Source organism: Blennius ocellaris (assembly GCF_963422515.1).
Source record: "Blennius ocellaris genome assembly, chromosome: 10".
In the NCBI taxonomy this organism is placed as follows: Eukaryota; Metazoa; Chordata; class Actinopteri; order Blenniiformes; family Blenniidae; genus Blennius; species Blennius ocellaris.
The window spans coordinates 12064713-12090477 of NC_137659.1; the positions used below are offsets into that span (position 1 = coordinate 12064713).

Sequence of the window (25765 nt, forward strand, 5' to 3'; positions counted from 1 at the left end):
AATGTCACATTTATCACATAATTAGGTCTTTTAACTTTTCTATCTGACAGCCATTTAACATCCCAATAAAGTGATTTACAACTTAAAGCAAAAAGCAATTCATTCTCTCTTTTTTTTTTTTTTCCTTTCCCACCACCCCCAAGCATTGTCTATTGTTTTTACAGGAGTATTTGGCCTGAGGTGTGGACAGCCCCCGACCCTCATCTCTCAGAGCATCTCTTAAAGCTGGTTTCTGTAAGAGCAGACCATTGTCTTCCAATCCTGTGAGGACAAAGGGCTGAATTGTTTTGAACAAGTGAGGATTCACTTCCATCAGTGTCAATACGAGGGCATCTTACCTAGCACACAACACACCCTCTGAGGGGGCTCTGTTAGAGGCAAGACATACTGATTTACAGATCAATTATGACTGAATTTGCGTGTGTGTGTGTGTGTGTGTGTGTGTGTGTGTGTGTGTGTGTGTGTGTGTGTGTGTGTGTGTGTGTGTGTGTGTGTGTGTGTGTGTGTGTGTGTGTGTGTGTGAGGGAGAAAAAGACCCTATCAAATAAAAGTGGCTTTACTTTGCCCTGCAGCCTTATGAAGTGAGTGGTGGGTTAATGGCAAGTAATTAGCTGCTTTTTCACGAGATCTATAAAAGTAGTATCTTGTGTTTCAGGCCTTTCTTTGTTCATTCAGTCCCTCGTTTGTGCTTTGTTAGATTTTCACAGGCTCTATTTGAATATTAAAACTCAATTAACATAGACGTGTGTAAACAAAAACAAAAAACTAGTTTTAAACTCTGGGTGTGGAAAATATACTTTATTCAGTGTATTCGTCCTTCAATATTTTGCCAAAAGAAATAAAATAAACTTTAGAAGAAAGCATTTATGTCATGATATACTACAGGATTTTATCGAATATTTGGAAAGCACAAGTAAATATCTTCAAGGTATTTTCATCTGTGTCAGGAGCTTAGTACGTGTTTGATTGTGGTGTGCTCCAACTTTAAACCCCCGTCAAGAACTGTGTCTTTTTATCCTTTAAGATGAGCCCTAATTTCAGTATTAACCCCCAATATGCTTTACTGCTTTCACACCAGTAAAATAAAAGAGGTGATACCCCTTTAAAACTTTTTTTTTTCTTCAGCATTACCATACCAGTGAGGAATGTTTTACACTTTTCCCCTCCAGGTTGTTTTGATTTAGGTTGAAAGCTCACCTCAGGTAGTCATGGCGTTGACATGTTAAGGGCTTTGAAAAGCCTGGTCACATTGTTACAGTGTGCTGCAGTGGTTGTTATGTTTGTGTCCCCCTTTTGTCATTGGCTCGCAGAACAAGATGGAGCGTCAACCCCTTATTAACTTCCAATAAAATTGTAGTACATGGCAAAAGGAAACATTTCAATGAATATAAATTGTCGAGAGTACAAAATGTCTCTCACATCGACAATTACAATGAAGTACAAGGAAAATCTTCACTCTCCGGACCCTTAAAACAGGCGTTATACTTCATCCACCCCCATATCCTACCTCTGTGTATTGCTCTATTCAGTAGAAAACATGGTCCTGGTAAGTAAGTTGATTAAAAAAAAGAAAAGAAGTCACATAAATGGCTTTGCAAGTACATGCTCATATCACAAGATTTTTAATATATAATCCACAACATATATTATATTATATCTACAATTCACGAGATGCTGAGCATTCCTGTCAAGGCGGTGGCAACCCGTCTTCATGACAAATGCACAAACATCTTTCAGTGACTGGTCGTCATAAATCTGATGACAGGGATGGAAGTTCCTGAAAGTTGATGGAAAACTGAAGCAGAAGATTTGATCCCAGTGAGCAATAACAGCTTGTGTCTCTGGAGCACTGTGTGATTAAAGATAGACTTAAGGCAGTTGGAAATCTTTCCCACCTCTTCCTATGAATTTTCACCTGAAAGGTTGCAACACATGTTGTAATCACAAGGTTCTCCCACAATCAGAGGGCTTGGAGCTGCTGCGGTTGTCATTAGAGAATCACCGGTTGCAAATAAAAAGTGTCCTATCCCCTCTTTCTCTGCCTGGCCTGCTTCTTCTCTCCCTGCCTCTGACTTTTCTCTTGGCTCTGTATTTCACCCCCTCTAACCATATCCAGGATTTGATTTCCCCTTTCTGCTGAGGGACAAAAGGAGGGAGACTGTGTCCCTCTGTCACTCCTCACATCAACATTGGGCACCAATGAAATGACTAAACTACAGCCCTCAGGCTACCCCAACACCCAGGATGCAGCGCATGTGCTTGTCTGTGTATGCATGTTGTTGCATCTGCAAGATGTGATCGTGCGCTTGTTTTGTCTCCCCTTAGGCTATTTTCCTCTCTCTCTCTCTCTCTCTCTCTCTCTCTCTCTCTCTCTCTCTCTCTCTCTCTCTCTCTCTCTCTCTCTCTCTCTCTCTCTCTCTCTCTCTCTCTCTCTCTCTCTCTCTCTCTCTCTCTCTCTCTCTCTCTCTCTCAAATGGTCCTTCTTGACATCAGCACAATGCACTCTTATGTGTGTGTGTCTGCTGTTTGAAGGTCTCATGCATCAGTAATAGAACACACAGCTAACACTGAGGAAAAACCACTGATTTTGAAGCGCCACACTCTGAAGAAAAAGAGGGAGTTTTTTTTTTTTTTTTTTTTACTGAAGTTTGTGGCATGTACCGGGAATAAAATTCTGTTGGAACAATGTTTTTTTCCTCATTAGCAGATGTTTGGGCGCCAAGCTGGAAATATCCACATATTGCACATGAAAGGATGACGCTGGCTGACAAACGCAGGCTGCTGCAAATGCACACATGTGAAGATTGGACAGAAGCAATAAACTGAGGCACAGAATTAAAACAATTCATTGAAGGCTCACGTACCACACTGTTGGTGTTCACATGATCGGTGCTGCGCCCGTGTGCAAGTGCTTTGGGTGACACTTTGCAGGCGTTGAATGTTGATGTGACCATTTTTAAACTGTCGGTAGGAATTTTTAGGATTCTACCGAGACGTCGCCCCGTCTTTTCTCCCCTCTTGCTCATCTCCTCCTCACATGACCTCTTGCACTTTATATATTTCCTCAGACATCTTCTAGTCTCCTTCATCATAAAGATATCGCACTGCCTGCCTCCCTTGTGAGTATGTCACGCTTCTTCACTCCCTCCCTCGGAGTTAGAGAAGATTCATCTTTACAGTCTCTGCTGCGCTCCATTCTCCTCCCAAGAAAGCAGCTGTGTTTATTTGACACATGGCCCTGGCTCACACAGCACAAAGAGCGTTTCAATCGCTGTAAGACATTCTTTCACCTTGAATGGGGTCAGGAACCCCGTGGAAGGTAATAATATAAAGTGTTAGAGGGCATTAGCACAGGTATGCTTCAGTATCAGCATGTTTTCTAAGCCAAACAGTCTGTGGAGAAGAGGTCAGAAAGGATTGGCTCTGAATGTGAATATAAATGTGACATTTCCCAATGCCAGTCCTCTTACTGTTTCCCTCAATGTCACTTGTCCTTTAATAAAACCCTCACAGTAATTTGACCTGTGAAGAAGTAATTATTGCAGCATTCAGTCCCTCAGCAGTGAAAGTTAACACATGATAGTGTTCACATGGAATAAGAAGTGGTAGAGAAGCTTAGAGCATGTAAAATGGCACAAAAGAGCCTCTCTCTCTTTCTCTCTCTCGCTCTTGCTCTCTCTCTTTCTCTCTTCATAGTTTTTCATTCATTTGGTACAGTCAGGCTCACTTCTGTTTGCAGAACTGTGGAGTACTTGGGATTGATAAAGAACAATATTTCCTACGTTAGTGCAATATATATATATATATGTATATATATATATATATGTGTGTATATATATATATGTATATGTATATGTATATATATATATGTATATATATATATGTGTGTGTATATATATATATATATATATTATATAGTGACATCTAGTGGTGATAGCAATTATGACAGAAGCCACATAGGAATGCAGAAAATCAAGAGAAAAGCATGCTTAAGTTCTGCAAGACAAACAACACAGTTTGTAATTCAACAAGCGAATACATGCTCCTTTGATTCTTATTGTAATTCTTCTGTAATGTTAATGTTTGGTGCCAAATCAACCACAGCAAAAGTCTTTGACAGGACCATGTTTTTATAATTACAACCAGAGCAACAAACATTGTCTTTTATAAAACACAATACTGTTTTGGTAGTAAAGTGCAACCATATGATAATAGCTTCATTTGATTTAAAAATAGATGTCTGATACTCCCATTGCATATTTTTTCCATTCATTCATAAAAGTCATTAAGACCAGCAAAGCTCACTAGCAAGTGGAAGTGGATTATGTGGAATCTCATAATTTAATTGGAAATTGGGATTAGACAATGTTTTTTAAAAATGTTTTCCACATATTGCCTAATAGATGCACCAATAGTCCATATCTGTTCTCAAAATTAAACCCTTTCAACTTAATAGTCTGTTTAAAAAAAATGCTCTTGTGTTGTATTATTCTATTATTTATTTGAGAATTATTTACATTGGTTAGTCACCAGTCTGAGAACATTTTGATCACGGTGATGGAAGAAAATTTGAACAAGTGATCTTTCATTTCTTTCTGGAAATATTGAAATATCTTATTCTGGACCAAAACAGTGAACTGGACAATTGAGCGAGAGTATTGCCTTGACTGCATTGCCTTGGTTGTGCTGACCTGTTGTCTTCCTATTTATTTTTAGAGAGACACTGACATCCTTCGCCAGGCCACTAGAATGGAAACATATGTCAGGTGAGGAATTATATAGGTTTCTGCATTGCACCACACACATTGCGCTACGGTCCTGTCAGCGGTCCGGTTTTATTTCATGCCTGGGTGGGTGAAGAGGAGATAGTGAGCCTGAGACAGACCTGCACATGGGAATCCTTTGGAGCTAAGAAATACGAACCAAATGTTGGTACATTTTCTGCATTCCTTTTGGGAGAGTTTATTATGCTGAATGCATAAAGTATCAGAAACGGCCTTCTGATATTGATTTTCTTGTGATAAAAGTTTCTGTGACGCAGTTGTTTTGATGTTTAAAAAGCTGTGTTTGTCCACTGTGGCCCTCCCCCCTATCTCATGTCCTTCTCTGGGATCATTCCACATTTTAAAAAAAGTGAAGTAAATTATCTTTGTAGATGTAATCTGACATGCCTGTGTGCATGATAAAATTGTGTGTATTGCGAAAACCATTTTGTTGATCTGGAGGTATGGGGAACAGACTTTCAAAGAAGTTACTTAAGACCTCAAAAATGTTTCACATTAGATGGAAATGACTGTCATTATACCGTCTGGATGTTTTTCATTGAGTCCCGATGAATTTCATGGTGTAGCTGTTGACCTAGTTGACCTCGGAGTCTTACTCTTTTTAATCATCTGTCATTTTACATGTTCACGGAGCTGCTGTTTCATTCAGGCATTTAAAATACTTGATTGTCTGTAAAAACTCATATGTTTTGCTCTAAGCACTATGCTCATGAAAAAGAAAAGAAGACTTGAATATTTTGTCTTGGAGTCATCTTCCACTTCAACCTGTTATTTTTTTGTTTTGTTACTATTTCACCATGATTACCAAGGCACTCCTCCAATTATCCAGTTATAACCTGTTTGCTATTTGTTGGTCTGGTTAACTAAAGTAATGCCAATCATTTACTTGACCTTATGTTTTACTTTGTTCCTGCAATCATGATCATGGCTACTGGGATGCGAAACCACAAAGACATGTGGGAAAAAAAACAAAAAAAACTTGCTTGCCAAAATAGTCACAAAACCAGAGTCCGTCTCCAGACTTCATATTTATTGGGCAGATTTTGGCCTGATCACAGAGCCAGATAAAGAGTGAAAGGATCACCAGAGTCAGCTGGATGTCATGCTTGTACCACAACTATCTTTATAAAATGTCATGGCAGTCTATCCTTCAAGCGTTGATGCCTGAAGCAACGCAATATGTTCCTGACTGACCAAGAGCTTTTAATTGCTGTGACTGTTTCTTCATTCTTGTTCTGTTTCTCTCCTCTACAATGTGCTCTTCTTGTGTATTACGCTCTGCAGCCTGGGAAAGTGAGGCTGTCAAATCCTGGATGTTTGAACAGGCAGTGTAGACCCTTTCACCGATGGGTTGCAGGTTAATCAGTGCATTAATGAAATCAATATTTAGATGTGACAAAATTTTCTACAACTAAACTGGGAAATAACTGAGATAGTTTGGGTTTGTTTTTTTTTACCTAAAAGAGCAAAGATCAAATGTTCACTTTAAATCCCTGACACCAAAGCCTGCATAACAAACCACAAGTCTGGATGTGATTAAGCCTAAATTCAAAAGCCACATATTGACAATGACTGAATGAACTTACTACCAGCTTTAGGTTATTTCAAGATTTAAAGGGTTTCTGTCTAAAGAAGATACAGAAAAATGTATTCATGCTTTCTTTTTTCAGCAAGCTGGACAATTGTAACACTGTCTTCTCTCATCTGAGTAGAAAAGAGCCATCAGATTCATGCCGAAAGCTGTTCCCAGGCTAGTATGACCAACACCAAGTAGAACACATTTCGCTAGTTCCTCATATTGAAAGTACTGGCTCCCTGTCAATAGTCTTGGGCTGAAACATTCTGGCTGACTGGTACATTATGGAGCCCAAACCTCAGATTATCTGGAACAGGTTGTCTGTCTCAAAACTAAGCAAAGCAAAGCAGCTTTTAGTTTCTCTGCTCTCCATGTGTTGAACAAACTTCTCCAATATGTGAGGTTGGCTGAATTCCTTACTACCTTTAAGTCCAATCAAGGCCTAAAACACTGTTTATTGCAGCTTTCAAACTGAATTAAATAAGTAACAACTTTTATTTTCATCTGAATCTATTATTTTTACATTTGTGTATTATATTTGTCTGCTTTCATGGATTTCTTTTGAGTTTGATTTCTGCTTATTTTTATTCACATTTTCTATGCAATTATCTGAAGCCTAATTCTGATGTTCCTTCAATGTTGCATCTTGTTGTATATCGAGTTACCCACTTCCTCAGTGATGTAATGCCAAATCACGATGATAATTGTTCATACTTACGTGCAAAACAGGTGCTATGGTTCAGGCTCTTAAGAAAATACAAATAGGACTTTGGTGTGTGTCTTTTCTCAGCAAAGTCTGTGTCACTCTGATCTGATCAGACTGCAAGCGGGAAATGATGAACAAACATTGGGTCTTTTAACACTGGAATGGAGTTTTAATACCAAGATTGGTGATGCATGCCTTCCATTACAGCTCCTCTCCACAGGGACAAGACAACACCATATGGGAGTGAATCTATGTGTTAGCAGTCCGTGTAATACTGATGTTGTGGGGACATCAATCTGTTTACACGCATAATGGGGAGGAGTTTTTTTTTTCGTCTGGGGTCTAAGAAGAAGGTCCTCATAACAAATATAAGTCAGGATTTTGAGTCATGCAAAGTTCATGCGATGTCGGCTAAATGAACAGTGAAGAAGATACAGAGCCAGCAGTGCGGTGAAGGAGTTTTATCAGTATTACTGGACCGATGCCTGCGTTTGTGTCTGTGTCTTGAATACAAAGTTGCAGGGGCAAAAACAAAATTAAAGCTGACCTTTGTCAGACTGTTTCAAGCCCTGAAGAGATTTCTTCCCTCCTAACTCAATGGAGTCTCCCAACCTCTGCTGCCTTAATGTTGTTTTTCTTATTTTCTCTATATCCCAGCTGTTGTGTGGACAGCGATTCCATGAATATTTAGTGTCTAAGCCAATAAAAAAGCATGTGCTCATGGAGACATCTTACATCAAACCCAGATTTTATGAAGATATGGAAAAAAATAAACAGATAATTTGCACTAAATGAAACATAAAATACCACATAGTTGTTTTCAGTTTAATAAAAAAAAAAAAATATACAGATAAAGAATAAAAATGTTCTTTTATCTAAATCCTGTTCGACTGAATGATACTGTTTTTAATCAGTCTCATCAAAGCAGAATTAAATTAGAGGCAGAACAGTGAAAGTTGAGATGTTTCCTATTTGTTCAAGGGTATAAAACAAGAACAGTGTAATCAGAAAACAGAGAATAAAGAATAAAGGGGAGTGTGAAACAAAAATATGGATGACATTTAAGATACATCACATTTACATTCACCGTGTGTTTGACCCACGTAAGCTGCTGGGCGGCTTTGGAATTTAAAGTTGGCGGTTCACTCTCCCCGTCTCACCCTGTTCATATTTGAAAGTGTCCTTGGTCAGTGAATCCCAAGTCGCACTTAATGGTGAGCAAGTACCTTGCATGGCAGCTGTCAGCATTGGTCTGTCAGTGATTCTGTGCGAACGGGTAAATGTGATGGATCATGTAAAATGCATTCAGACGGCTGCAACGCTAAAGTGCCGTTAATAAGTAAAGTCCATTTGCCATTTCTAAATGGAACCAACTGAGATTTGTTGCCTTAGCATCCCAATGCCATTAAATGACATTCAGTTTTTTTTCATCGTGAAGATTAAGATCAAGCTCATGTATTGCATACTAGTGATAAGTATGCAATACATTATCTTTTGGCTGCTATTGTAACATGTGAATTTCCCACATGTGGGATAAATAAACGTCTATTCTATTCTATTCAATAAGGGTTTTCAGAGAGGACGAAGTTGGTCCTACTAGTTTTTCACAGGCTTTTATCTGGTCTGATTCAATTTAATGTTGTTTTTTTTTTTTAAATATTGGTAGGTATTGTCAAAAAAAAAAAAAAAAAAAATAAGAATGAAAATAAAATTAAGGATTTCCCCACTAAATGTGTATTTGCTGGACTTGAAAAAGGTGATATGTTGTTACCTTGTCCATGTGTCTTCGAGCATAATACCAGTTAATCAAGCTCTGAAATGTAATTGGGACTTGTAGATGGTAATGATATTGTGCACAACTTGACAGACACACTGAGGTATACAAATCAGGGATTTCCTTTGGACCGAGTAACATAAGTTACGCTTCATTTAGCTTAGTATCCAGCTTAAACATTAACACATCACACACACTATCTAGGAATGTGTGTGTGTGTGTGTGTGTGTGTGTGTGTGTGTGTGTGTGTGTGTGTGTGTGTGTGTGTGTGTGTGTGTGTGTGTGTGTGTGTGTGTGTGTGTCTTTACAACTCAACCTTTTTGGCCAATACAGTGATCCCTCTGTGTGAGCAAAGATCAGACGACCGAGCTTGTTAAAGACATGCTCGTGCCTCTTTAATTGGTGTTGTGACCTTATTGGCAAAACAGTTTCAATAAATCTGATTGCTGTCTGCGTTTATGTGTTTCTGCATGAATTGAAGTGTCAAGAATTTAGGACTTTTTAATTCATTTTCATTGAAGGTCTTGTATGTTGTTGTTTTTTTTTGTGTGTGTGTGTGTGTGTTGTTTTTTTTTTTTTTTTTATAAAAATAAAAAATAAAATGTTATGTCGCTCCTACACATCAGATTGTCTATTTGTTGCATCAATTTCTTTTCCTTAGTTTGACATTACTGCTGGTATTTACACAGATAACACAGAGACACAAAGTCAGTGTGCAATAAGTAGGTTATCTGGAGTGTGATCACAATATGCTTTCCTGAGATCACACTTGGGCTCGTTCTTTGAAATGTGCGCTTCCTGTCACAGGTTGTGTCACACCGCACCTGTGGAGCAGAGCGAGCAGCACAGAGAGGGCGTGATGGGCCTCTCACCTCTGACAGTTTGCAACAACAGTAGTGTGATTGTTCCCTCAGCAGCATTACTGTGCGTGATAAAAAGCCTCATGCCCTCACAAGGCATGTGACTCTTATTTGGGCTGGAATAGGAAAAGAGTCACACAGTGTTTATATCCCCCCCCACCCCACTTTCGTCTCCACACTGTGTGTTATTACTGGAGCCCTATAGTGCCTCTCCTGTTGGGCTCATTTGACATGGTGAGGTGAACTCATGGTCATCTCTTATCAAGCTTTGCAAGGGTGAAATTTACCGCACAAATAAGCTCTGATACTCGTTGAAAAAGACAGCAGCTGATCCATGACAGCGTTTTTCTAGGAACGCGAGGTGACAGCAAAAGTGCAGTTTGAGTTGCACTTAAATGGAAATGAAAGGCTCTGATGGAAAATAAAGGCTTTCGTACCTCAACGTCTAAATCAAATCCTGTTTTGTGATGCGACTGTTGAGTCGGGAAGTAAAGGAGTTCGAGTTAAAGTGAGCATTCACTATGACCCTAGAGGTGGAAGATAAAAATAAGAGATTGTATTCATCCACAAGCACTTCACCTCGCTTGCGGCACACGGGTTAGTTTCTGTGATGCGCAAGGGTTAAGCAAATGTGCACGACTCCAGAGCCAAGTTATTGACTACTCTCTGCTCCTTATATCTATAGAACAGCTGTGACCACTCACATCGTTTTTAATTGCCTTCTGATTAATAGTCACTACAAGCAGTTGAGTGTAACATTGCTGCTTCTTTATATTCTAACCAATGTTAACTAGTATGTAAACAACAAAGAAAAGGAACATCAGTGCCGAGAAATGTGTTTTCTTCCATAAAACTACGTGATATCATCTCTGTTAACAATATAACTGAACTGAAGTGAAGGCATATATGCAAAGCAGCTGTTTGGCCACATGAACTTTTGGGCATGATAAAAGCAATTGACAGAGACGGTTATGGCTACTTAAAGAGAGAAAGTCCATCAGTATTTGTCAGTTGTCAGGATTTGTTCTTGGAAGAGTCCTTTGTGGAGGCGACATTGTCAAAATTTGCTGGAAAAACTAAAAAAATTTAGGAATCCTTCCAAGTGCCCTTCAGATAATCCACTCTGCATGTACGAGAATGTGCATATTCAGTAATTTATTCACAACACGGCCGAGGAAGTTAACAGTAATATATGGTTCCCTGCCCTTTGGATATTTTCCTCTTTTTAATTTTTAAATTTCTAAAGAGAATTATGGTCAATAAGTGTTCAAAGTGATCCCGGGTTTGCTTTTGACTGCGTTCCAGATGACAAGATATTCCTCATGCTGAATTAACTGACTGTAGAGCGAGAGTGTCACCGGTGGGTCCAAGAACTCAAACACTGCCCGCCAGGTAATTTTCACACTTCATGTTCGTGCACACTTTCTTCTTCTGTTGCCACTTTGTGCTCCACTCCACTCATCTCACTGGCCGGACAAACTCTCTGCAGCCATGTTTCATGTCTCTGTGTGGCCTCATCAGACCCAGCGTGATGCTACCTATTGAAGAGAGACCAATTAGTCAAACACTACACCTGTTATCAATTATGGTCTCTCTCTCTCTCTCTCTCTCTCTCTCTCTCTCTCTCTCTCTCTCTCTCTCTCTCTCTCTCTCTCTCTCTCTCTCTCTGGCTCTGTTCCATGAGAAGCTCCCTCGCTCACCTATCACAAAGAGGAAACCAGCTCCACATTACAGTCCCTCACTGCTAATACTGCTGGACTCTTCTGTTCTGTTCTGTTCTGTTCTGTTCTGTTCTGTTCTGTTCTGTTCTCCAGACTTTATCATTTTGTGGTTGTTCGGGGCTTAATGAGTTATGGGTCATGGTCACCAGCAGAAGTGGCTCTACCATGTAGATCTGTATGTGTCAGACTCACAGTCACCTCTTTTTTTTTATTTTGTTTTACCAATTAACAAAGTACTCTGCACAAAGAGAGTAATCACTGCTGTAATTATTGCCTTTTTTCTTTTGTTAGATTTTGATTTTGAATGTAAATATTCCTTTTGCAGGTAATTTCTGACTATTTAAAAAGAAAAAGAAAATCACTGAGTTTTTCAGACTGCTCTCTAGTCAAATAATATCAGAAGTAATAACCCTTTGTTTTGCAGCCCATTTGTATCTTGGGTCCTTGGCACTGCAGTTGACAACCACTGTCTAAAAGGCTTCATATGGATGATAATTGGAGCACAGCAGAGAATCGGGACATGTGCTGCGTCCTCTTACCGATCCCATTGCTCTTGTCATCTTCTATTCTCTTTCTTCGTGGATTCGTCCTTCCACGTCAGCTGAGTTCCAATAAAGTTCTGCACCACATATCCCTGTTGTCTTCATCCAACGTCTTATTCCATCAGTTTATTTTTATCCCTTTCCCCAACAGAGTATTTCACCTTTTCTTCTCACCCCATCCCACCTTATCCTCCATCCCCTCCACTGTTCTTTTTTTTTTTTTTAAAGGTGAGATCCTCGAGGTAAACAGAAGTGGAGAACAGCAGTTTCACACTTTTGAATGTATGTAAGAAAGCCTTCGGTGTTAGTGAGCAAGCCCACTAATGCCACCAGCACACATCAGAAGCCCCCTGTGTGTGTGTGTGTGTGTGTGTGTGTGTGTGTGTGTGTGTGTGTGTGTGTGTGTGTGTGTGTGTGTGTGTGTGTGTGTGTGTGTGTGTGTGTGTGTGTGTGTGTGTGTGTGTGTGTGTGTGTGTGGTGCATGCTGTGCCTGAGGGCAAGGAATTTCAAATCAGGCGTCCAAGGAAAAATGATACCACCGAATATTTGAATATTTTATTTCTTATCAGAAGCTGGGATATTAATGAGGGAGCTGTGACTGAGCGGGTTATGGAAAGGGAGGCAGAGTCTGGTGGTAGGGGACAGGCAGATGGTGTGTTTATGCCTCTGTCTGCATGTGCAATTGAGGGAATAAAGCTCAGGAGCTCTTCCTAGTGTTTATCCTCTGGAATTACATAAGACACAACACATCTGACATGGGGTTTGCTGATGTTCTGCTGACAGTTTCCCCTCCTTATTCAACGTTCAGCTTAATGTGAACCTGAGCCCAGTGTGTGATTGCACTTGTTTGAATTAAGACCTGACAATTGGCTGAGCCAAAGATGCAAATCCCTCCAAAACAGGGAAACATCTAATGTTCCATTGTTCTGCTTTTTATTGTGTTTTTTTGTTTTGGCTACATGTTACAGGTAGCCAGTACATCACAGGGTGGGAGCAGGCACACACACACACACACACACACACACACACACACACACACACACACACACACACACACACACACACACACACACACACACACACACACACACACACACACACACACACACACACACACACACACAGGGGGCTTCTGTTGTGTGCTGGTGGCATTAGTGGGATTGCTCACTAACACCGAAGAATATATATATATATATATATATATATATATATACTATACTCTATACTCTATATACTATACTCCAACTATATATAAATAGTTGGAGTGGTTTTTAATTCAAGTAAATCTTTGGTCTTTTCCACACCTGCATCCTCTGGTTTTCATCAGCATATTGAGCCAATGATCATCAGGGTGTATAGGAGGTCTATCGATTTTTCTATCGAACTCTCATGTCAAACAGCTCCCATCAAAACGACTGCAGATGTCAAAGTCAAGGAACGAGGCATCATAAGTGACACAACTTAACTTTTGTTGACTCTTCGAGCCAAAGAGTCAAAGAAATGCAGCGTGTGGAACAAATCTCCTCTCATTTTTATCTCCTTCAACATTCACTCTGTTGGCCTGTTCCCATCTTAATGGAACAATGGAGCAGCATTACCAGCGGCTCATCCTTGTGATCCTGTCTCCCTGGGGTCCCGGTCCCCTTCCAGTGGTGTGTAAATGTAGGTCGACTATACTGTGATTTGGAGGGCCTGTTGTTTGTTTGCATGAGGAGTTTTTAAGGCAGCGCGAATCGTCAGCTCAGGCACTTGAGCATGTTTATGAGTGTATCAGGCAACAACGGGAGGCACCTTTTTCTGCAAAGTTTGGGTTGATGCTAACTCTGAAAAATGTTCATGTACAGCAGAGGCATGTAATGATAATTTCTGCATGGTTTGTATTTCTTTTTCCAACATGTAAATGTATCATTGTTCAGGGACATAAAAAAAGCATTTGAAATGGATCGCAAACCACAGATCTCTTACACGTGATTGTCTAAAGCTCATTTCATTGACAACCTGTTGGATCTTCAGAGTGATGCCAAATTGACTGAAATTCATATTTCATGGAAATTAGAAGCCCTTAAATAAAAGCCCATAGAAGTGATTTGAATTTCCACATGCCAGGGTTTGAACAGCTTCATGTATCACACAATGTAAACCAATCAATTATTGTTTTATCACTGTTTTAACTTGCAGGTTATATCCTAAACTAACCAGTGTCTGGCCACAGCGGAATGTCATTATCATTTTCAAGGTTTCATTGAAGCAACTTTGAGAATTTTCGTCCATAATTATATTCTACAATTATACTTATTTTTTGTGGGGAAAGCAGTTATTTCAATATTATTTGGCACAATCTATTGGCTTCCCATGTTTGAAATCCTCACTTTGTCAGCTTGTTCTTAACAAGCCAGCCACAGCTGTGCAATTTATCAACAATATTCACTGCAGGCACAAGCTCAAATTACAGAGAGCTGCAGTTTGTTCTCCAGGAGAGGGATGTTTGAGACAGCCTCCTGAGCAAAGTATCTTGATATTGTGTCGAAGCTGCCGCCTGTAAACAATGTATTTCCAGGAGGGGATATCATTTATTTTACTCAAACTGAACATCCAGTCATTTTCTGGGCATCAAGAAAAACCTTTATGTTCCATATCACAACTGCAACTCGGGGGTTGGAAACGGGCCTGTGAATTCTTTCTTTGTCAGCACAGTAGAGCCCAGCACACGTCTTCCAAATGGATAGACAGACTACAATAAATTTGTCTCCTCGTCCACATTTCCATTTGTTTGTCCCATATCCATTCATTTACTCGCCTGTATGTTGCTGCATTTTCATCTGAGGAATGGATGAAAGAACAAATAAAAAATAAATAAAAAAAAGGATGCGAGAGAAAAGGGGTAGGGTGTTTGGAGCAGGGCAGAGCCTTATCCCTCTGACACAAGCTCACTCTGATCCCTGGAATACAATGGAAGCAGCCCTGGGCACCCTTGGGCCAGGCAGCAAATAATACCCATAATGTAGCATGTCTGTGACTGGTGGAATCCCCTGTGGTCATACTTGTCCAGCTTGTAGAGGACTGTGCCAGGGACGTGATGCCAGGCTGCTGACTGTATTGCCAATTTATAGATGCCAAATCCTGGCGCAAAGCCGCACATTATTCCTATTCCCATCTTTACCTCGTTGCCTTGTGGACACAGAGATGTATTCTCCCCTTGATTTGACACAGATGTCAACTGATTGTGCAAAAAACAGGCACCTGTCAGCTTTATTCCACACGTGCTGAGCACAAGTGAAAAGCAGCTCTTCTGTCACTGTATATGACATACTTTAGAGTTTTCTTCCATGCAGGACATACATAATAATAACGTACCAGAGCAACACATGGAGGCCTCTTAGATGAAGATACAGCATCCTCACACAAGTAATAAATCCCATGTTGATGCTCTCTAAATTAAACAGTGAGGCACAGATCCACACAGGCTCTGCCAGTTCACTGCATGCACTTCCCTCTTCCCTCCCTGGAGCTCCCATTGTCTTCTTCAACTGCTCTGATGAGGGAACACTGGGAATTTACCCACAGAAATAAAACGACTGCATCTCAACCCTCCCCTGAAAAATGTATTGGTTTGCGGTGTGCTGCACGAGTATGTCGGTTTGAAGAAAAACGCCGGGCGGTCCCTGAGAAATGTGACTGTGCTAGATTTTGTCGCCTCAAAGTTCAGAATGGGAATTCAAAGCAACTCATGAACAAGCTATTGACAGTTTCAACTGGGTCGAGCTGTGACGGGAGACTGGAAAGCTCAACAGCGCCACACTGTGGTGCCCACAAAGCATAGCATTGACACGTAAACTTTCTCTGGTTTTTTTTATTTCAAATATACAGGACTGGAGAAGCTTTCACATTTAAAAAAAATAAAAAGAATGCAAATATGACAAAAACAACAGAGGCGGACACTTTGGCAGCAGCCACAGCTTACACTAGCAGCCAGCATCAAGTTCGCTCCTTATAATGAGAGCTCACAGATAAACAGTGTGCAAATACAGAATATGATGTGCAGCCATTTTTCATGCCCTTGCAAAGTAAAACAATGAACCTAATCTGTACTAATGGTCTAAAGCTTGGTGTGTGTGTGTGCTATAATATACAGGGTTACATAATGTTGGTATGTCTAATAACTTTTCCTGCAGGCTCAAACATTAAAGAAGATCCCTGGGCGGGTAGTGTATGTCTGTCTGTCTGTCTGTCTGTCTCCCCCCCCCCCAGCAGCTGCCTGAGGTTATATTTACCATCTCCTCTTGGTGGTATGAGGGACCTTTAGCCTCGCCACATACAGCCATGTGGCTGTGCAACCTGCTTCAGTGCCCACATTGGTTTCAGGCCGTTTATGCAACAGTCATTTATTACTGTGCACCAGCATGCCTTCCTGGCCTGTCGCTCCACAAATTCGTCAGGACACTTCAGTAATAAAAATGTGATGTTCTGCACAGCTGTTTTTGGAATTTTATCAACACTTATTTCTATTAAAAAAAAAAAAAAGGAGAAAAAAAAACCCACTTTTTTGTCCAACTGTATTGACACATGCATACAAATCGTCTTTCTGAAAAGAGGAAGGATGACAGCAACATCCAGTCCTTCAGCAGATCAGGTCAAAACAGCCTGAATTAAGGCACTCAGTTTGCACATTTCAAGAGTAAGACCCTGAAAACCTGCATTTGTCTCTCGTGACACTTTTTGAATAAGCTTCTGAGTGGCATCCCGACCGAACATTCTCTTGAGTAAAAAGGAGGTGAGAGCAGAAATCGCAGCGGCGAAAATGAAGTTGGCATGAGTGGTTAACCCAAAATTTGTATTTGAGCGAGTGTAAAAACGACAAAATATAAGCGTCACGGTAGCTCCGACACTTGCCACAGACTTGAGGAGACACACAGCCCAAACAACAATCAGGCAAATTCTCTCCGAGCGCCTGAACACGGGCGCACGTGGTACACATGTTCCCCCTGTTGGTTCCATCGTGGATCCATCACTATGCAGCAATTCCCGACTTTGGTCCCTTCGGAAACGAACGCTCACACTTGTCCCTCCGCCATTCACACGTCGATATTCTTCAGCTGCTCGTACGTGAGGAAGAACTGAGGGCAGAGTGAAGGAACGCAGACAGAAAGGAGGAATGGACCAGAGGCACACTTGAGGACTTTTGGCTATTTTGGACTTCAGCTCAACGTCTCCCTTGTGAGGCCACTGTAACAAACCGGCAATCTCCGTACATCCTCCAAGGTCTGGGTGGAGTCAGATGACCATCTGCTTATCATACTTCACCCTGCTCAGTCATCTTCAACACTGGCTTACTCTGTTATGCAACTTTGAAACTGCCTCGTTACCCCACTGCCCATGGTGAGAGGGGGCACAAGAGGTCCTCGGAGTTGAAGCAAGTGAAACAAGCTTTTCTGCAAAGACTAAGCTCTGATTAGATTAAGCTTTCGTCAAAGAAAGAATGTAATAAATGAGTGAAGGCGTAACAGAGCCTACAATCACACACTTGCCGAGTTCCCCCACTCAGGCGGCATTGCATCACAGTGGCTATATGTAAACAGACCGGTTCATTAATGAGATGGTTGAAAGGATACGATGATGTTCCATGGTCCCAAACGAAGCCAGTTGGGAAAGAAACCCTTGTAGAGAGCCATAAAGCCCTCAGAGCGCCATGTCTGAAAGAAGAAAAACAAACACGCTAAAAACCCATTTTTATCTTATTACTCTCTAATGATGATCCTCTCTGGGCTTTTTTGTAACTGGGAAATCGGTGACACTGAGGTTTGCTCGAGATATTTAACAGGAATTATTCACATACAACAGTGAGGCACAAATTGAGACACACACACACGGGGGTACTTTTACAAAACTTAAACAATGCTTTCAGCCTATACCCACGGGCCTATCCTTTTCCAGAATGAATCTTTTTCATCATACTCGCCTCACCTTTCATTAACACTTTAATCGGCATTTATTTTTCTCCTATCGGAGGAACGATGACACGCACACACTCAAATTCTGGCTCACAACAATGAGTGCAAATGTGCTTTTCTGACTAAGTGCCTAAAGTTTACACAACTTGTTGGCTGAATGCTGTGATGACTTGTTCCAGCTTCAGACGGATGCAGCCAAATGTCAACCAAGATTCAAATCGTAGCCCAAGGCACTGAGTGCTAATGTGATAATCAGTCAACTTTTAAGAAGGAACATCACTGTAAAAACAAAATAAAAAAAAAAACATTTGATTTATTCGGGTGTTTGGGCTGACCTGCAGCAGACAGTCCACTGTCCCCTGGTACAGTGCTCCTCCTCTCTGGTTCATCATGCGTGTCCGCACGACGTCCACAGGATTCGACGCCAGAGCTCCAGCCAGGCCACAAACAAAGCTGGACCTGGGAAGCACACGGTGATGACGAGTTAGTTGTACCCACACAGCAAGATTGTCTAAAATCCAATGCAACACTCCCAGGAATAGTAATGTAGGATTTTAAACTTTACAGATCGGGCATAAAAAAAAATTAAAAAAATACTGCAGTTGATTTGAATCAAGTTCAAACAGACAAACAGTTTAAACCATTTGAATGAACTCAGACTAAATTTGTCACGTCAAACGATGTCCCCACAAGGCTCGTGCCACTCAAACTCACAGGAAATGTGTGTAGACTGTGTCGCCCATGTAACCTGAGAGGATCAGATGCTTCTTGGTAATGTCATAGACTGGCAGCTCCACTCCGACCACGATAGCTGCTCTCTGAGCCGTCAGAGAAACCCCCTGAAGCAGAAACATTTGGTTAATCGAGTTTTGTGTGTGTTCAAAATAAATAAATTAACAAGACATATTTCCTGAAGGTTTGCATACTTTCCACAGTCCTCTTGTTCCCTCTTCTTGGTAGATATTGATGAAATTACCCATCATACTGCCCTGGATCACACTTCCCTGCGCCTGCATGCGGATCTGTAAGAACAGAACCAGAGACAATGGAAGGTTACACAAGTAGTGCAAGTTCATCGCAGCCAACTGTACAGTGCATTATTTTTATGGCGTAATCGGCGGAATGCAAAAGCAAAAATAAAAGGAGGGGTCTTTAAGCAAGCTTGATTTCATGGAAAATGAGAATCCTGGAACTTCCTGTCCATACTTGTCCTGTTTTCATTTATTCTGGCTGCTGTGAGAAAATCGGGTTGGCTGCGTGTCCAGACTCTGGGAGGATTTGGCTCCCAGAGTTGGGTTCTTTTGCACACAGTCATGAAAACTCAATGTTCCCAATGTGGAGGAGTTGCTCTTTTAAAACGTTATCACAGGCTGGACAGCGGTGCACCGACCACTGACATGACTGAAGATTACAAGCACAGATAAGTGAACATATCATTTACAGAACACTATGTTAGGCCTTTCAGCAGTTTAGTCTATAAATAATCCGCGGGTGGGATCTTGATAGCACCAAGACGTCCACCACGCGAGTTACCAAAAGATCACACTCGGGAGCCGTAGCAGGGCTCCAGCTTAAGATTAAACAAGCCAGTATTAGTTGAGGAAGTCCAAGTTGCGACTCCACTTGAACAGTGAAGCGGTGAAAGATATTAGCATATTTACATGAAAACTACCAGAACCTGTTCTACTGCTCGCAGCTATAAAAAGATATGCGCATTGACTTTACACGAACAAAAGCATACCTTCAACACATCAGTTGGATTGGCAATGGAGGAGGAGATGACTCCAGAGAGAACGCCACACGCAACATTAGTCAGCAGAGTTTCATCTGAAACAGGAGAAGAGTGGGAGGCACGGTGTAACTGAGCAAGCAGCATTTGATATGAACATGAGACGTTTCAGCACAGATCACGCTTTATAAAAGGTTTTCCTGACGATCCAACAGTGTCGGTGGTCTCTTGGTGCAAGAACATGAGCAGACATGTCAAAATAAGACAAGCACAACCACACTGCTGTGTCTAATCTGTGACCTTGGACAGGAATGTGTATGGCTTGATGGTTGGGCTACAAAGTGCGTAGTTCAGAAAAAGAGAAACTCACCTTCTGGTCTGTCAACAAGAAGTCGCTTGAAGCTCTGGTATGTGCCAATTTTTATGGTGCCATACGAGGCCTGTCGCAGCATAGCAGGGGCAATTCTGCAGGGATTGAACAAACACTTTTAAACAGTTTGCATAAAATCTAAATCTAGGTTTTCTAGTGAAGTGACGGGACATACACTGGATCCAATACACTGATCCAGACATATAAAAAGGACAAAATCCTTTAATGAAATGATGTGCAAACAGGCTGGAGGTGTTGCAGAATGTACAAGCACCGAGAATTATGTTAAGATGCATTGACCTAAAATAGATGTCTCTGTTCAGAGCCTGCATACCGACCCTGAATACAAAGCCCTGAGCCCCTCTTCTCTTGCTATCCTCATCATGGCATGGAGCATGCCTCTGTAGCGGATCTCTCGGTACTTCACGTCTCCCACTTGGCCCTGCACCTGAAGACGCGTCTTGGCCAGGTCGATTGGAAAGGTGCCTGCAGCAAGGGGGAGAAAAAAGAAAGAAAAAAAAAGATCATGCACCTTTGATAAAACTGCTAATTATCTGCGGGTAGTAGAGCTCCTCACGCCGCTCGGCCTCGCTGCCTACCCGCTCATCACTCACCGCATTCCGCCGTCACAGAGGCGAGCCCGCCGAACACGAACGGCTTCCAGTTCACGGTAGACATGTTTCCCGAGTGACCGTGAACGCGTCCCGGCGAAAAGCGGACTACGAGGTGGGAATAAAAAGTCAGCAGCTCAGACGAGAGAATGGAAGCCGCCTTTCAATCCCCGCCGGTGTTGCACTAGGCCAGCCCCCCACGTTCTTCCTTGAGCGGCCGGCGGATTTACAAGAAGCTCCGCCCTGCTGCTCCCCCCCCCGGTAGCTCCCCCCTCCGGCTACAACTGCTCCCACCACTGGCCCCGCCCACCGCCTGTTGCCTAGCAACTGAGTTGGCCTGTGAAGGAAGCCGACGAACCTGAAAGTTGCATCATCTTTAGATAGATAGATAGTTAATAAATGGAATAATAATAATAGAAAAATAAAGTGTAAGAAAAATTAAATGTCAAGCAAAGTCCAATACATATGAGGATAACAGCAGTTGGCACAAAACGCCAACAATCTGGCTGGTATTTATGTGTGGGCTACAGGGTTGTAATTGGAGCTTGTATTTATAGTAAATAACGTGTGATCAAAATAAGGTCGCACATGAAGTACAAAAAGTGAAACCTGGCGCCAGGACAAACACCTGGTTGAGGCTGTGATACTTCCCTCCATAAACAATTTAATTATTACCTAAAACATGTCCATTACCATGTCGAGTCTGTCTGTAGAGACAATAAACCAATATGTTCAGTTTTTTTAGTTTTTTATCACAGTAAGGCTGCTGTACTTGTCTCATGATACACTGAAATTTGAATTTTTACTCGTATGGTTTATGGTTTGATTCAGCTTATTTGTACATTTTATGACAATATGTTTTGTTGATTAAGTTTTACTCATTTTCTGTATTCTGAGTGACATTATAGATGGTGGTGCTTTCTTTCGTGTTTGGTTTCAGATTTTCTTTGTTTTTAATCACTTCATCCGAAAAGAAACAGTTCACCGAACTCATAAAAAGAGGGGGTGGACATACCCTGCATGTCCTACAGTACAACCAACTTTAGATGGGATAATATATCACTGCGCGTGAGCTCCTAACCTTTTCAAGGTCGCTGTGCTATGCCTGGTTAATGTGAAGTCTGATCCCGTGGGCAAGTACAACTTTTCTTCTGCCCACTGATAAGGATCAGAAGATCACATGTGATCAACTTACTTTAAAAGTTAAAGTTAACTATAATGCAGAGCTCCTCCCATGGATCATTAAAAAAATGGCAATTTGTTCTTGAACAAAAAGGGGGAAAAAAGAAATGACATAGTGAAAACCATATATCTCAATGCTAAGAAAGTAGATTAGTATTTCAAATGATTGCTGCTTTGTGTCTTTGAAGAGGTTTAGAACCCATGTGTGAAACAGGGTCAAAAGGCATGCCACCACGTTGCTATAGTTTGCTTCAGTGTTGTATTTATCAGAGGAACGTGAACGGAGCTGAGGGGAAGCACTGACCCTTAACACCATTTGTCTTGGGCTGTAAATATTCAACACAGACGTGCACGTGAAACTCCCGTTTTATAGCTCATCATCACTGAGTCACAGTGTTCACGGTCAGAGCTCCGTTAATAAATGCTGTTGTGGGTTGATGTTTTGTGCATAACAGTTTTGTGAAAAGCTATCCTGCAATGAGTGTTTTACATACTTACACCGAACCTGAAAAATGTACCAAGTGTTTAATATATTTGCTTTAGCCAATGTTCTATTGTAGTTCCAGATATTTGCCGCTAGATGTCAGCGCATCACCATTGCTTAGTATTCCTCCAAACTCTTGACTAGTAAATACAGCAGAAAGTTTCTATCTGTCTTCAAAGGTGATTAAGACCCACGTGTACATTTAAATGATGTGGCCAACATCATAGAGAGGAGGTCGCTGCGATCTCATATTGTATTACTGACACGGCGATTGGCGTATAATAAATTCATGGCTGTCAGAATTGAAATTTCTACACAAGGAATGTGTTTGTTGTGGAAATATCACAGCTTCATCTTATCAATTTTCTATCACATTTGTCCTTCTCGTCTTGGCTTCTGGGGAGCATTTGGTCCATCTCAATGACTCCAACACATTCATCTGGAGCTTATTTATTGTGATCATATGCTCGTTGTATTGTTTGATTAATGGGTTAGCTATGGGTCAGTAACCTCAGTACTGCCAACAGTACATTATTAACGACCAAGGAGACAGAGGAAGTGTGTGTACTGTGCACAATCCAGTATCCGTGTGCTGTTGTGTGTGATGCGTGCACAGTAGAATATCATGCGCAACATTTAGGAACGGAAATAGATGAATGGAAATATTGCAGCTTTATCTGAAAGCAATAAGCACAGGGAAGCACACGCCACTTGGAAATGGTCTCATATAGTACAGTGATTTGTCAAAAGGAGCCCGAGTACAGACCTGGGGGACGAGGAGGAGATATATCTGTTTGGAAGGGGCACAAAAGTAAGAAAGGGGGATACAGTTGTGCTATTTAGAAGAAAGAAGTGAGAGCAGGCCTCGACTGCATTATTTATTTTACTTGCATGCTGGAATAGATATCTCCATGTCGGGATTGTTATCATACATGTGGGGCCTAAACCGTGACACTTGTGTAAACCATTAGATGCAAACTTTCATTTGTGTTGGTGTTGTGGTTTGCACTTTCATGCATGGATTTTTAACTTCCAAAAGCAACACAAAAACATGCATTTGAGGTGAGCTGGTGACTATAAACTGGCCATATTTGTGCATGTCTGTTCATTCTGAATTTGTCCTGTGATGTCAAGGCGAGCTTTCCAGGGTTCTGCGGCCCATTGTAAACTAGGACTAGCTCCAGTGACCCGTGAAGCTGAACAGGAAGGAGCATTATAGAAGATGGATGGAAAAGTGTTTCGCCTTCTAGTTCAGACTGCATTCTATAGTTACTATGCCAGTGTTTTCTACTTGGCATGGCTGACTGCAGGAACATCGCACTCATGTCACTGTGCATCATTTCAATGTTGCTATATAGACAAACGTGCAAGTGTGTGTAACGTGACGGTAAGCTCAAATGATTTGTGCCCACAAGACAGTATGGTACAGAGTGTGACTGAGGATGTATGCAAAGGCCTTACATAAGCCCTCGCAAAACAACCAACCATGTCTTTGAAAAACAACAACGTGATAGCACCACTCCTCTATTGTGCTCACATAATAGTTTTAGAATCAATACCTACTATTTCACTCCTGCTTTTTCAATTATTTCTTTTCTTTCTATAACAAATCAACAGAGAAACAATGACTTTTTTTTTTTTTTGTCCTTCGTCATGGCAGTCTGATGCCACCCCACTAAAGGTGAGACCCACACTTTGCAAAACCCCTCCCGACTGCGTTCGATCAATCAGCACAGCATTTGTATCTGGCTTGATATTTACTGTACAGATATCAGTTGTGTTTGTCAGTGCGACCAGATACGAAGCAAGTTAACTTCATAGAAGTGAGAATAGGAAATGTTGTGATGCATGTCTGAAATCCAGGAGGAGTGCTGAGGCACAAGTAGCCTTTTCATGCTGAAGGGCTTAAACACCCACACATGTCCCAGATAGAAGAAATCACAATTACTTGGGTGCACAAACACCATGATGACTCATCCCGATTAGAAAATCATAACTGAACTCAGATGTGGTTAATATACTGTAACCAGAGAGATTACATGATCAAATGAATGTGCGTTCATAAGCGTTTCACCATTATTCCATATTTTTCCTCGCTTTGTCACACAAAAATTAACATACCATTCCTCCTATGCCACAATTTGATCCGATTATTATTATAATAACAATTATTATGTTATTTCCCCCCCAAAATCCTCAGCAATAAGATTAGTGATGTGTGTTGCTTTGCGCACACACACACACACACACACACACACACACACACACACACACACACACACACACACACACACACACACACACACACACACACACACACACACACACACACCGATGGGGGGTTTTGTGGTGGAGTATTTTTACCCTTACCTCAGGGCAACATTGAACTTAATGGGAAGCGAAGGCTTGTCCACTATTGTTAGAGTGTGTTTGTGTGTGTCTTCATGTGTGTATGTGTGCATGGCTGTCCTAGTTGTTTACCATGCTCCTTCTCACTGTGCTCCTCACGTCCTCCAGCTCCCAGAGCCTGGACCAATCAGACATCCTGCATGACGATTGGCTGGAAGTGAGCCGTGGCTCCGCAGGTTCCTCCAACCAACGTCCAGACTGGAGAGGAGGAATGTGAGATCATCATGACACAAATACAGTCGGAATTTTCCAGGCCCGTATTTTTCGCACTGATTTTTTTCCCCTCGAAATCCATGCTTTGGATTTAGACTCTGACACCATATAAGGAACTCGCATAAGACGTCATCGCAAATCCCCCATTTATCAATGAGTTTCTACCTGTGAATCGTCTTGGTGTCCAAGGGATTCAGAAGTTGAATACGTGCCGACACTGCAAAATACACACTTTCCTCTGCGTGTTATTGTACATGTTAGATATTGTAGAGAAATACCTACAATCACACTGTAGTGGATCTTCACCAGGTCAGCATTGTCTTCAATAAATGAACAAGACACACATTTATTGTAGATGCGATTTCCAACCATCAGCTCAAGTGAAGTCTGCTGTGGTTGACATTATGACATTGTGACATTATTTGGTATGCAAGATAGATGGTCTCTCTCTCTATGTATATAATCAATCATCGGAATACGTGCTCCAACTGCAACAAAAGAGTGAGGATCTACATGATTAACCCAAACACAAACAGTCTATACTTGAATGTTTAGACACCATACCATCTCCCACATAGAGGTATGTGAATTTGTTACTTTTGTACTGACAATGTAATGGTTAAAATCCTCGCCTCATAGTTAAAAGATACCCAGTTGAGTTGGGCTTGAGGTGCCTTTCTTTGTTTGTTTTCCTCTATGTAATTCAGTTTCTTCTCATAGTCCAAAAACATACATTTGAGGCTACATGTTTACTCCAAATTGTACATAGGCGTAAATGGACTGTCTCTTTGATTACCCTGTAATTTACTGGTGACATGTCCAGTGTGTATCCCGCTTAAAGTGACTAATATTATAT

At 41.3% G+C, this 25765-nt stretch overlaps 1 protein-coding gene across 1 annotated transcript; it reads right to left on the minus strand.

Moving 5' to 3' along the window:
• Window positions 1-15811: 15811 nt before the first annotated feature.
• LOC308135746 (kidney mitochondrial carrier protein 1) lies at window positions 15812-20826 on the minus strand. The gene is made up of 9 exons (XM_080503850.1): window positions 20625-20826; window positions 20349-20496; window positions 20011-20105; window positions 19653-19738; window positions 18838-18933; window positions 18626-18750; window positions 18247-18370; window positions 17573-17653; window positions 15812-17077 (listed from the first exon to the last, which is right to left on the minus strand). The coding sequence occupies exons 1-9, from the start codon at window positions 20686-20688 to the stop codon at window positions 17036-17038; spliced, it is 861 nt and encodes a 286-aa protein (XP_080359976.1). The 5' UTR covers window positions 20689-20826; the 3' UTR covers window positions 15812-17035.
• Between the last annotated feature and the right edge of the window lie 4939 nt (window positions 20827-25765).

Excerpts from the sequence above, each read along its gene's own strand:
- LOC308135746 (XM_080503850.1), bottom strand. The coding sequence starts at position 20,688 with ATGTCTACCGTGAACTGGAAGCCGTTCGTGTTCGGCGGGCTCGCCTCT. Across the intron at positions 18,934-19,652 it reads ATCCAACTGATGTGTTGAAG|ATCCGCATGCAGGCGCAGGG; the intron begins GTATGCTTTTGT and ends CTGTTCTTACAG. Across the intron at positions 18,371-18,625 it reads ACAGTCTACACACATTTCCT|GTCCAGCTTTGTTTGTGGCC; the intron begins GTGAGTTTGAGT and ends TGTGCTTCCCAG.